The sequence below is a fragment of the Amblyomma maculatum genome, chromosome 3 (assembly GCF_055883805.1).
Source record: "Amblyomma maculatum isolate TAMU_Amacu chromosome 3, ASM5588380v1, whole genome shotgun sequence".
Lineage (NCBI taxonomy): Eukaryota > Metazoa > Arthropoda > Arachnida > Ixodida > Ixodidae > Amblyomma > Amblyomma maculatum.
In genome coordinates this window covers 157,535,896-157,549,440 of record NC_139346.1, presented here as the reverse complement: position 1 = coordinate 157,549,440, position 13,545 = coordinate 157,535,896, and the positions used below count along the sequence as shown (strand labels likewise).

Sequence of the window (13,545 nt, the reverse complement as noted above, 5' to 3'; positions counted from 1 at the left end):
GCACATTTCATTCATTCGTGACGTTACGAAACCGCGTAAAAATTTATCAAGCACATGTCTTGCGTAGCGTTTAGTTGATTTCACCTTACACCATCCAAATAAGCAGAAGTCTCAGTTTAACGTACCTTGTGATGTAAAAAAAAAAAAAAATTAAAGCACTTCGTTCCTCTTTAAGGGGATGACGCGACAGCAGCCTGTGGGCCCTCTCTTATTGCACACCTACACTTTTCATATACTCGTAAGATACCATTTAACGTGAAAGACCACGTGACACGTATATAAACTTCCTCTTGTTGCTGGGCTGCACAAGTGATAATACGTGATCTAGTCAAATGCGTTTCGGTTTAGCAAAGAAAAGGTTGTGATACAAATATAAAATCCTTATTAAAACGAAATAACTTACATTTTGAAGATGAATGTTTTCAAATATGCGGCGACCTCCTTTAATTGACATTGCAAGTCATGTTCTAACTATTTTCATTCCGCATGTGACGTCACGTTCAAAGTGAGTGTCGTGTGGCGTATTAAATTCCTGCGCGAGGCCTAGCGAATGTAGCGTCCTGACCCTACCGATCAATCAGGATTTTCCACGATGACTTCAATTTCTGCGACACGGAACCCTTACTCTATTGTGGAAAACATTTCTCTTTCCGCAAATCACAAAGCAATTTGCACATAACTGTAGCGATATGAAGCAGCTTGCTACTCCCGCGCCAAATGCGCGCATTCTTACTGCCTAAGCATTTTCTAATGTCGTATTTTGTGGTTTACAACCAGCACACGATGCATACTACAAACCTCAATTTCGGCTGAAAAACATATTTTCAAACACTGGATATGCCTGCAGACCGACGAAATATACATGTAAACCAACAACGTGTTTATTGACAAAGGGGGCTGCTGGTGGATGCCGTAGTAGGCTGCGGGGGAGAAGCTCAGTTCCCATAGGAATACATGTAAGCAAATTTTTAAATCACAGCTCTTATGCACCCGTTCGGTGGTTGAACTTGGTCGCCGTTGATGTCGCCGTTGTAGCTGAGCAAAAGAGGGCCCATTGAACAGCGAGAGGCAGCAAGAAATATGAAACGAACTAATGTTATACCCATGGCATTCTTGATCAATGCAATGACAAGGCAAACATCGACAACCGCTGACCTCCCTCTATGGGAGTTCACAACCATTAAGACGAACAAAACGACTAAGCTACGCCGTAAAGATAAGCTGGCGTCTCTTCCTCTGAATGATGTACTCCCATGAGCCTGTATTGCATATACAGACGCGTCTATTATAGAAAATGGCGGCAGAACAGCAGCTACCGGCCAGCCCGACTCACTAAGAGCTAAACGTACATAATGAATACGAAGCAGAACATCCGGACCCGCTTGTGATGGAAATTTGTGCAATTCGCGATGCAATGAAGGGTATAAATAAAATAGAGTCCATAACAGAAGCCCACATCTATACAGGCTGCTTAGCCGCCATGAAACAACTGAAAAGAGTGACAAGGACACTACGTGTAACCCAGGAGATCGACGCACTTAGTAAGGGAACAAAGATACACATCCAGATATACTGAACACAAGATAATGCTGAGAACGCTGAAAAGAGAAAAGTTGACAACAGCACACACCAAGTTCTAAACACTAATGCACCCCCCCCAATAAGCTACCTTTTGATGCCCGCCTCGTTGTCTCCATCCTAGCATCCTCTTAGCGGAAAAGTACGCCTGCTTCTGGGAAAAAGAGCAATGGTTAGCCTTGACCGCCTAGTAAAGAGCAGAGACATTACTCAGCTGCCAACCAAGATCCGTATAACTCGTGCTATGGTCTTTCCAGTTGTGATGTATGGATGTGAGAGTTGGACTGTGAAAAAGGCTGACCGCCGAAGAATTGACGCATTTGAATTGTGGTGCTGGCGAAGACTCTTGAGAGTTCATTGGACTGCCAGAAGATCAAATCAATCGATATTGTCAACCATAAACTCTGACTGCTCATTGGAGGGTCAAATTCTAAAGTTAAAGCTCAGCTACTTTGGTCATCTGATGAGAAGAGAGTAGTCGCTGGAGAAAGATTTGATGTTGGGAAAAGTTGAGGGTCGCCGGAGAAGGGGTAGGCAGCGAACGCGATGGTTAGATGGCATCCTCGAGGCACTGCAGATGAAGTTATGTGATGTTAGGAAGATAGTGAGAGTCCGGAAAGCGTGGAGTGACATGGTCCATAGGGTCACGAAGAGTCGGACACGACTGAACGACTGAACTGAACGCGTGCCCTCATCCCGCTGTGTACTTACCGCCTACCTAATAACTTATGTAGACTGAAGGAGGTGTCTTTTGGAAAGATAATGGTTGGGGCGGCCCTTACCCCATCGGTCAAGTGTCGATGGGACTCCCAAGACATAGGACCGACCACCTACCCGAAATGCTGAACACCGGCTGCAGAGGTGGATGTTCACCACTTGCTGAGAACTTGTGCAGCAATGAGGGCGTCAAGAACACGGATTCTTCAGAAAGTGTGACTCCCGGCGAAGAGGGAGGAGGATTTTTTCAAGTGGAAAACAGACAACACTAAAAACAAAAGACTTCTCCAATTTCTGGCAGAAAACGAGTTACCTGACTTTATATAGTATGCCTTAAGGCAAGTTAGGGAAATAAAAAAGAAAGAGGGCCACGAGCCACGAAAGAGTCACAGGCCAAAAGAGGATTTCTTAGAAGAAGAGAACGTGCTGGATTTCTTTTTTGTTTGTGAGAAAGATAAAGAGTACTTTTTAGCTGCACATGCATACTGAAGCATATCTCAAATTCTTTGCCTCAATATGTCACAAAAACTCTACCAATAGCTGCGCTCAATCGTGAATTGCGAAAGTATCAAAAGTAATTTCAAAGCTGTAGTATTTTTATAACACTGCAAAACGCATGAGGGTATAAGTGCAGAGCGCTGCTTAAGAAATACACGTAAGCAAAACTCATCGTAATATTCTTCTCGTTTTGCAAAGTACCAATAGTGATGCCAGTCATTAAAGACTGGTGACTGCTTCAGACAAATGTGTTACAAAATGTGTTACATCATTGCGCCAGCAATCTATTTTCAAAAACCTCTCTAAAATATCTGATCTGAAACCATACATGCCGCCAACAGGCTCGCTATCCGCCGGTGTTTCTCTGAATCGCGAAAACTTCTCGTCTAGCTGCACTAAATTTTCTTACTAATACCGGTTCTTCACGGTATGCGGCCTAGACAAATCTACATTGAAACAGCGCTCCTCAAACGTTCCGACAAGGAAACAAAAAAGAACGACCTACTGTAGCAGACGGCGGCGCATGCAATTATCTTTTCTAGCGCAGACGACGCCGGTGTCAGTGAACTCGACTTGTGTGAGCAGACGAGGGGGTTTTGTGATCAGTGAGGACTGCCTTCAACTGGAATGTTTTATATTATTTGAACAGCAGTATTTAAGATGGATTGTAGACAACGCGGTAGTATGGCGTACAAGTCGAGAAGCTGTCGCGAATGAAAAGAGGCACCGATCACAGTGGGTATTGAAATTTGTAGTGGTATGTCGGTATTTGACATTTATCAGGGTATTTTAAACATATATTGACATAATCACGCCGTACGCTTTGTCTTGCTTTTTCTTCAAAACACTCACTAACGTTTAACCGTCTATTGGCGTTCTCCGAAACCTGAAAATTATTTTTGCACGTTTTCATCACATGAGTTTTCATGGGTTGTGCTCCCGGCTAGTACTCTCCCATGTTCCCAGGAATTTAAAAATATTCCGTCTCTGTAATGAGATTTCAGACTTTCACAATCCGATCTGCAATGTTCATGGTTGCACTTCACCGAGTGAAGACATCAAAGACACAATATGAAATTAGAAAACAAAATGCTTTGGAAACGTTTGGTTCCTATACATCTTTGCGGGCGCTAAGCCTTGTTTTCACCCCCAGTCGGGCCAGCTTGTGACAGCAGTAAAAAATGCATCTTGCTTATGCCAGAGATCGAGGCCAAGTGTTCGATCCGCCCATAAAATGATTCAGCAACGAAATTGGTAGAAAATTTTGTACGTGCGATTTGATTACTATGATCAAGGCCGTCGAAGCAAAACTATGTTTGGCAGGTGGAAAAATACTCGCCAATGTATTCATTATTTTCACTGTTGCTGACTTGCAAAATTTTGTGACGCTCATATTCGTTTAAACTGAGATATCAACTAATGCCAGTAAGCAAGCGTATAACCTCTCAGCCCTGCTGTTTCAACAAAAGCGAAGAAAAATGTATCACAGAACTTTTTGATGTAGACCTATGGTGAGAATTTCGTGCATAATGTACTGTGAATAAAAAGCACATGTATTCGCCACCGGAATATAGTTCGCCAAGAGCAAGGCTTTAACTCTTGTTTGTCTTTTAACATATTTAGCTCGCGTACTCTCGACTGAAAATTGCTGTAGGTGTTTTTCAAAAAAACATCTTAAACCTCCCATTAGACTATCAGTGATGAAGTGCGTCTACGATCTACTACAGGTCAAAAATTAATCCAATGGTCTTCTTAGCTGAACTAACCCGTACGGTGATGTAGCGATTCTTCCATCGTCCGTGAAGGCATTACTTTCCCAGTGATGGAAGCTTTCCTCTCCATTTAGCATCTGCCAATTCTTTTCAGCCATGGTTGACACTCGTGCAGGGAACACTCGTCGGATTTATTTCATCTTATAGCAGCATTGAAGAACCATCAGAGCTGCTCAATAATTCGAGAAGTGCAAAAATCCTTCCTTTAACACTTGTGCCTCACGTAACGGCACGTGATGGATTCGCGGGCTTTTCTCTCTAGTCAATGACTGACTTCTTTAGTTATTTGATATGCGTGCGCAAAATTAATACTGCGCAGTTTGTAGAGCGCCGTATAGTTGGTCTAGGATTCGGGATTCAGTCTGACATCGCGCGGTCTTTAACCCGTAAAGAAAGTTTACTACTCAGCCATTTTTTTCCAGTGTACATCTACTCAAAGATAGCCGCCGGTGCAGCAGATACTGAAATGTGAACTTGAGGACATTACTGGAATATCGTAGCCAAAACGTCACTGCGGTGAACGCCTGAGTTGTTCGCAACGCCCCAAAGACGCGCAATATCTATCTGCAGAAACGTGCGCAGATGCATGCTTAGTCACTTAGCTTCGATTCGCGTTTTTCTCAAAGTTTAGATGAACCACGCAGGCAAAGTTTAGATGGACCACGCAGCACAAGCACACGTGGAAGCAAAGACAATGGAGTTGGAACTGAACTCACCAAGGAAGTAATGGTTGTTGGATATTGTCCACATGGTACATACTCGTAGGCTGTCCCACCTATCGCAAGTACTGCGCAAGAAAGCAAAGAATGTTGTTACGATTTCATTGCGTAGATGCATAGGAAATGAAAATTCTTCTAAATTGCAGCTATTCTTCCTATAGTCCCTTATACTGGATCTGCCTACCTTTGTGGCAGAGTAGTTTTGTCTTTCGGCATTAAGGCGCGGGACCAAATCCCGACCGTCGTGGTCGAATTTGGAGGCCGATGGAAAGGGAAAAACGTCAATGCGCTATGCGATGCTCTTTTTTTCTTTACTGCCTGGCTTCGACACATAGTATTTCATCAAAACGAAATCAATAAAAAGCACACAAAATGCTATTTACATACGACGCCGTCGAGATCAGCTATCATGGGTCTGGCTGGTTTCATCACATTAAACTTCACTCGAGAGGTTCCGCAGCAGCTTTCTGTGTTGCCAAGAACCTGCCAACGCTTTCCCGAAAGCAAATTCGGGTAGGTCATGAGTATTTATCACGATGGTCCCCAGCTATTCTTGAGCTCCATATGCAGTGGAGGTCCACGAGCATAATTAAATCAAATGGTAGCCTAATCTCACTTTCTACGCATAAGTACCGGATACTATGCGGGTCTAGCGGAAAATCTTTCATTAGCGTTCCTTGTAATAAATTCTGAATATAAGCCTCTACCCAACAGTGTAAAACATGGCCTATGGCTTCTGGCTTCCTTCTTATTAAACAGTGCGATCAACAGGCCATAAATAATCGCTTTCCCTCCAAGCATTTTTTCACCGGAAATGTACGATGTCAACGCACCTTAAAAGACATCTGGTGCGCTGAATTTTTTCAGTGCCCTCCACTACAGCGTCCTTTAGCCAATGTGGACTTTCGGGACGTTAAACTCACAGCGACAGAAACTCAATCTAATTAATAATAAGAGGAAAAAATTATGAACTGGAACTTTCTAGCTAGTTGCTGTTGGTCTGGCAGGATATATCGCAATTATAAATCGCCGAGAAAAATAGAATTCAAAGAACTTTCCGCCAGTCAAGCGCAACTCTTGATGTCCTAAATTAAAGGAAAAGTCACCACCTTTTTAAAATGACTGGTGGTGTGGCGTAGCCTCCAAGATCGATGCTAAAAATCGACACATGTACTTTAGTGACGAAATTTAGTGTTCCATTAGCCGGACTGAATGGAACGTGTATAAGGGAAATAATAACAACATTACTTATTTGAACTGATATTACCAGGAATAATAAAGGAGTCTCACTTTACGCTCCTCTCGCCAATGCCAGAAATTCGCATACATCCTAGAAAATACCTAATCGAAGCCGAGCTATCGAGGCGGGCAATCCTCTGCATCCGCATGCTTTTTATCTCGTTAATCTTGCCAAAGCTTTCGTTTTACGGGCAGCATAGCAAGCTCCAAAATATTCCCAGCATTTCGTCCTCTACTTCGGTAAAAATTACTGCAAAGGCCGCTTAGAGCACTGAGTTCATCCACTTCAACGCTCATTACTTGGTCCCTTGGCCACAGAGAGCGAATTGTCGGGAAAGCTCAGATCTCGTCCAAGATGCACTGAGTTAGCCGCAAAAGGTTGGGAGACGTGGTTTACGTAAAAATTGATATGTACAGTGACATTTGTCAGAACTTTCTGAAGCGTCGGCAAGTATATAAATAGGGGATCTTCTCTTTATACTTGCCGACGTTTGGTACGTAAAATTTGTTCAAGACAACTCGCGTCCCTTAATCTTATACTGCCGGCTGTACCTAAGGAGGTAGGAAAAACGAGAGGTTATCTAGGCCGTTTGTATAGACGTGCGTATCGTGAAGTTTTTATTTTTTATCTTGAGAAAGCCCCCATTCAGGTACCATCTTTAGAAGTTACAGTACAAGTAAGCATCCGTATACCAAAATGTTTCAAGCAGAGGCAGCGAAACACGATGATCAAGTGCACACTTACTGAGCGCAAATAGAGCTGTCCACCTCATCGGCTTTGTTTCCAAAACCTTGAGTGCTACGATGATTCCTGTAGGCCTCTCTTGGGGTCTTGCATACAGGAAGCCTACGGGTGCAGACCAGTCAGTTGAGAAAGTAGCCCTGGGCCATAGCTTGTTGTACTGTGCCCCTGTGAAAAGTTACAGAAAATACTAAGCTACCATCACACGGACAAATACAGCACAAATGCTGAATTCGCTTTCTCTTTCTCGTAATAAAATTGACGTCAATTCAGAAAAGAGAGGCTGTATGAGGTTCTAGAAATCATTAGCAGTTTACCAAAACAACGGTTTTCTGAGATACTTGTCTGCGAGTCAGAAACAAAGCATGAAATGGAAAAAATAGAAGGTGGCATCTGGTTTGAACAGATGTCACCTTCTATTTTTTTTTTTTCAGGAATTCATTAAGCTCAGCCCTCGTCGTTCTGCACGTCTTGTCTTAGAATGTGATGCAGTGCAGCGTTCACTTAATAGATGATCTCGTCATCCCGGCGTTTCTGGAGCTTAACTACATATGCTTAGCCATAAATGTGCAGGCGCAATTAGCAACGACTGCTGCTGGTGATATACGAAATCGCTTCAGCTAAGAAAACTACCAGTCATAGCGCACCAACACGCGTCGTTCTATCCTCGTGCTTCCTCTCGACAAAGACATCAGCACAGACCATTCCAGCTTTGTGAAATTGCTAGCGGACACCAAGACTGCGCCAGATGTAGCAGGAATGTGGCTTCTTACAGAGATAGTGTCCTTGACACAATATGCCGCTAGTCACACTGTTTAAAATCTGAAGCTATTGGGCACAGGCATACGCCAGCGTCCCTTACTATGATGTAGCAGGAATGTGGCTTCTTACAGAGATAATGTCCTTGACACAATATGCCGCTAGTCACACTGTTTAAAATCTGAAGCTATTGGGCACAGGCATACGCCAGCGTCCCTTACTATTTCCTTACGTCATAGCAGCATTGAAAGATGCAAATGAATGACGTGCCACTCTAATGCGGCAGGTTTCAACTGAGCTACGCGGTCATCTTAAGTTTGAGCGACTCCACCAAAACGAGGCTGAAACTTCTTAATAGATAAGCGGAAGCTGCCAGGGAACAGCTGCAGACGGAGACTTCCGCCGCGGAGCGGGGGAAATGATGCCGATCTGAAACAGCGCTCCTCTATCCATCGATTATCGAGATCGAGCCGACCTCAACGAATAAGCCAGGTACGCACTGCTGTGTTTCGACCCTTGTACAGGGATCTTCTTTCCAATGAAATTACAAAGAGTAAGGAAGCCAAACTGCGGCTAAAATAATAAAGTCGACGCATTTAAATTATTGTTAAGGATCTGTCATACGGCACGGCATTGGCTCGGCCTGCCAACATCGTGTCACTGCACCGACGTGAACAGTCGGCAAACCGCCGGTGACGGTCCTGCCTCGCTCGTTCGCTCGCCCATGGGGACCTCTTATGTCACACTAGCGAGACAACCCGTGAAATTCATCGCTGGCTCGGCTTACTCTCGTTCTCACTCTCCTTCGTTTGCCAGATTACTCCTGTTTTTAACAATTTCACTTACTTTTTCTGCCATGCGAAATTCTATTTTAAAGTTACTTGCTTTCTTTTATCTGTTTTACTTGGCCCCTTGTTCTGAAACGGCATGAGCTGCTACGCTTCATTTTAAATCAACTCTAATTAAACCAGCCCTACCAGACGAAGCCCCTTACAAGTCATGATTATGGGCCTAGGCTGAATACGGCACAAGGCCATGGTTGCTGAATCAGAAAGGCACAGTTAGAAGAATAAAATCGGTTAGTGCCAACCAAGAAGCGGTGGATATAAAAGAGTAAAGGAAAAAAAATTGCCGAGATCACTACAGAATCTGCACTGGAGAAACGCTTAAGCCTGAGCGTTGCTGTTGTGGCTGTAGGAAGAAGGAAAAGAAAATGCATGGGCTTGCTACTGGATGTGTAGCTGCGCCACCTCCGCTGCCTAATAATAATAATAATAATAATAATAATAATAATAATAATAATAATAATAATAATAATAATAATAATAATAATAATAATAATAATAATAATAATAATAATAATAATAATAATAATAATAATAATAATAATAATAATAATTATTATTATTATTACTATTATTATTATTATTATTATTATTATTATTATTATTATTATTATTATTATTATTATTATTATTATTATTATTATTATTATTGGTTCACAGAAAAGGAAAGGCGCAGTATTTGTCAAACTTGTTTCTGTGGACACCTGAACCGCGTCGTAAGGGGTGGGAGGAAGGTGGGAGTAGAAAGAAAAAGAAAAAATTACCCACGATTAAGTTACTTCCCAATGCGAAATTTGAGCGCAGCTCTTCACCTGTTCACCTTTTCAATAGACTGAGGCAAAGATTTCTAGCAAGACACGTACGTATACGTACAATTACAGAAAACATTTTTTAATTTTTTTTTCCCACGTATTCCTTCAAGAAACACTAAACTAAACAGTTCTTGGCTGTCATGAAAGAAGCATTGTGGTCTGAGAAATGAAGAGAGCAACTGAGGAGGGGGAGGATAAACATTTATTTGACGAGGAAGAAGTCAGGCAGCATGGGCTACCGCTCTAGGTGGCCAAGAGCCCTTGGGCTCTGGCGACCTGGGTTGCACGCTCGATGGCCCGGAGTTGGATTTGCGGGTCAGAGCTGAGCATAGCGGCCTCCCACTGCTCGCATGTGGAGAGCTGCAGATCCCGCGGAGGGCTATCTCGTGGACAGGCTCACAGTATGTGGTCTAGGTTGGCCCTCTGTTGGCATAATTTACAATATGGGGTGTATAATACAGGATATGCATGGGCGTAGGTGACAGGATTTGGGAAGGAATGTGTCTGTAATTTTCGCCAGGTGACCTCCTGCGCCTTCGAGAGCGATTTGTGTCCCGGAGGGTATAAGCTACGTGTTTGTCGAAAGTATTGGGTAATTTCTTGATATGAAGCCATACGGTCTCTCGCCGACCTCATGAGGGGTTGTCCCACTGCCCGGCTGACGAGTCCTCGGGCGATATTGTGGGCAGCCTCATTTCCTGGAAGGCAGGAATGTGCTAGTGTCCAGATCAGCTGAATGTCCCATTCAGCTGATCTGGACACCAGCACATTCCTGCCTTCTGGTTTGTCGTCTGAGAGGCAAGCAGCAATTTTAGTGATAGAGGGGATATTCTGCCTTTGCTGTAGTTCCTTATTGCGGTTTTCGAGTCTCTAATAATATGTAGGGCTGAGGTCGAGCTTACCGCAAGGGCGATTGCCGCTTCCTCCGCTTCCTCCGGGTCATTTGTAACGACCGAGCCGGCCGTGAGCAGTTGACCTTGGAAATTTACAGCCAAAATCGTGAAGGCACTGCGGTCCGCATGTTCGGCTGCATCGACATAGACAGTGTCTTGTTTGGAGTGGTACTGCTTGTGTAAGTTTTTGGCTCTCTGTACTCGCCTGTCTGAATGGTATTCAGGGTGCCTATTCTTCGAGAGAGGTGGAATCTTCAATTGAGCTCGCAGGTTCTTGGGCAGGGATATTTTGTCCGGCCTTGCTGCGGGGTAGCCAATTGAGAGGGTGTTAAGAATAAAGCGTCCTGACGGTGTGTGGATTAGCCGTTCGTACTGAGAAGTGAGGTGGGCCTCTACTAGCTCACTGAGAGTGTTGTGTACTCCCAGCGCGTTGAAGCGCTCCGTTGGGGTATTTATGGGGAGGCCGAGTGCGGACTTGTACGCCTATCTGATTAGGGAATCGACACGTCGTGTTTCTGCTGCGCTAAGTTTAAGGTAGGGTAGTGTGTAAGTGATTCTACTAATGACGAATGCCTGGACCAGACGGAGGAGATCTGTTTCTTTTATGCCCGAGTATCGGTTGGCGATTCGGCGTATAAGGCGCACTGTCTGAGAGACAGTGCCCTTGAGGCGATTGAGGGACTTTGTGTTTCGGCCGTTGTTCTGGATGTTAATTCAAAGAACCCGTATAGAAGATACCTCTGGTATAGGTTGTCCCTTAGCGTACACCCGGATTTGGGGATAACCCCCAGCGCCTGGTTTGCCACGCTTGAGAAGAAGTTCAGATTTTGTGGGGGAGCAGGAGAGGCCCGCACTCTCTGCGCATTCTGTAACAGTGTCCACAACTAGTTGTAAAGTTTCTTCAATTTCTCCGTCATTACCGGATGACACCCACAGTGTTATATCATCGGCGTATAACGTATGGGACAGATTTGTTATACGGTTGAGTTTGTCTGGGAGTGGTAAGAGTGACAAGTTAAAGAGAAAGAGAGACAGCACGGCCCCCTGTGGGGTGCCGCGGCTGCCAAGTGTTATAGTGTGAGATTTGATGGCTCCAAAATTTAGTTCGGCCGTTCGGCCCGTAAGAAAATCGCGAATGTAGTTGAAGGTCCTAGGACCGAGATTTATTGAGTGGAGGCTGGTAAGTGTAGCCTCATGTGCTACATTGTCAAACGCCTTGGCTAAGTCTAGACCTAGAATAGCCTTGGTACCTGAGCCAATTGGGGGTTGTATAACATGATGGGAAAGTTGCAGCATCACATTTTTCGCTGAGAGTCGAGAACGGAAGCCAAGCATAGTGGGTGGCATGATGTGGTTATCCTCGACATAGGCGTGGAGTCGGTTAAGGGCAACATGCTCCATTAATTTTCCCATGCATGATGTTAAAGAAATGGGCCTTAGGTTTTCAATGGATAGCCGTTTACCCGGTTTAGGTACGAATGTGACCTTCGCATGCTTCCATGCTTCCGGAATTCGGCCTTCCGCCCAACATTCATTCATAAAAGCTGTACGTGCTGTGATGGATATATCGTCTAAGTTTCGGAGAGATTTGTTGGTGACACCATCTGCTCCAGACGCGGAGTTTACGCGAAGCTGCGTCATGGATAGTCGTACTTCGGCCTCCGTGATGTTGGCATCAAGTTCGGGATTCGCAGGCCCAGTATACGTCGGAAAGGTGGTCGAGGGATGGGAGCTGATATCGTAATGTTGCGGGAAGCAGCGCGTGGGCCCATAGGAACGTTGCGCGATGAACAGATAGCAGCTACTGACTGATGCCGCTGACGCCCCCAGCGAGTGAAGCGGGTGAGAACGGAATGCACGCACCGTGGTCCGCTGATAGCGAGTCGCCGCTTCGGCAACCGGAGAGCACCCTCGCCGACACGCAGGAAGAGGGAGGGGAGGACCCCCTCCTCTTCTTTCTGCATGGCGGCGACAATGTTCTACGCAATCACGTTGTCCTAACTCGATAGCGGCGGCAGCGGCATCAGTCAGTCGCTGCTATCGCTGCCTCCGGCCAACTGAGCCGTCACCACCGAGATATTCTAACAAGGCCGTTGCGTGACCGTCTCTCCCATCAGCAAACGTCACAACGAGATGATGAGCGTTGAACAATGAATGTTGCGTACGAACTTGGGTAAATTGGCAAGAGAACACCACGTGACTCGACTCAGATCAGAGCTTGTACCTTCATTTGTTGGCACTTTATCGCCCATTCGTTATGGTGACGTAGGCTGCTGGGGTGCGCAGGCCTTGTCAAAATCTCGATGATGATGACTGAACTCCTCACATTGTGAAGCTGAAGGTTTCCACACTGTCACCTAAAACCGGTTTCCATATCACGGTCACACGCGCGCGCCACCACGACTTATTATCGTTAGGACATACACTGTGCAGCTAGATTTCAGAAGGATCACGAGCTCTTTCACCAGGAAAAGAAAATACAGAAGGATATTGCGCGACGTAGGTGCTGTTTCCCTCCTGTTTTTCTCCTTCGTACACTATACATTCGCTTCTTCGTCGCTTCCTTACAACTCACTTCTTTCATCTTGCACTCTGGAAATGCTCCAATGTAACTCGTGCTGGTCGCGAAATCGACGTACGCTATAAGCATTTTCTTTGTAAAAAAATCGCTCTTGCAGTGCATGACATATCCTTCCGAAAGAAACTTCTTGGAAATGTTGTCGATACGCACCTTGTGTTTCACATCCTTGGTTTTTCATACAGCAGCATGTCTCTCGTTCTGACTGAAAGATGCATGCTTCTGTTGACATTTCGAACGCCTGCGACGGCCCCGTGGAAGTTTCCAGCTCATTTTAGCGGCTGACGCTCGCATATAGATCGGGGAATATTCAACAACATAAAACAATTATACTTTTTATATATATTTATATCGAATGCTGAAACGTATTAGTCATCGACATGACGTTCAAGA

The 13,545-nt window shown here is 44.7% G+C and overlaps 1 protein-coding gene across 2 annotated transcripts in view; it reads right to left on the bottom strand.

Moving 5' to 3' along the window:
- LOC146196603 (uncharacterized) overlaps positions 1-13,545 on the bottom strand; it is a 51,952-nt gene that overhangs the window by 29,784 nt on the left and 8,623 nt on the right. For both annotated transcript variants that reach the window (XM_084598371.1, XM_084598372.1), the window contains 2 exons: positions 7,269-7,433; positions 5,282-5,352 (listed from right to left, as the gene is read on the bottom strand). In XM_084598371.1, the coding sequence (XP_084454497.1) occupies positions 5,282-5,352; positions 7,269-7,433 (236 nt within the window). The remainder of the gene's footprint in view (positions 1-5,281; positions 5,353-7,268; positions 7,434-13,545) is intronic.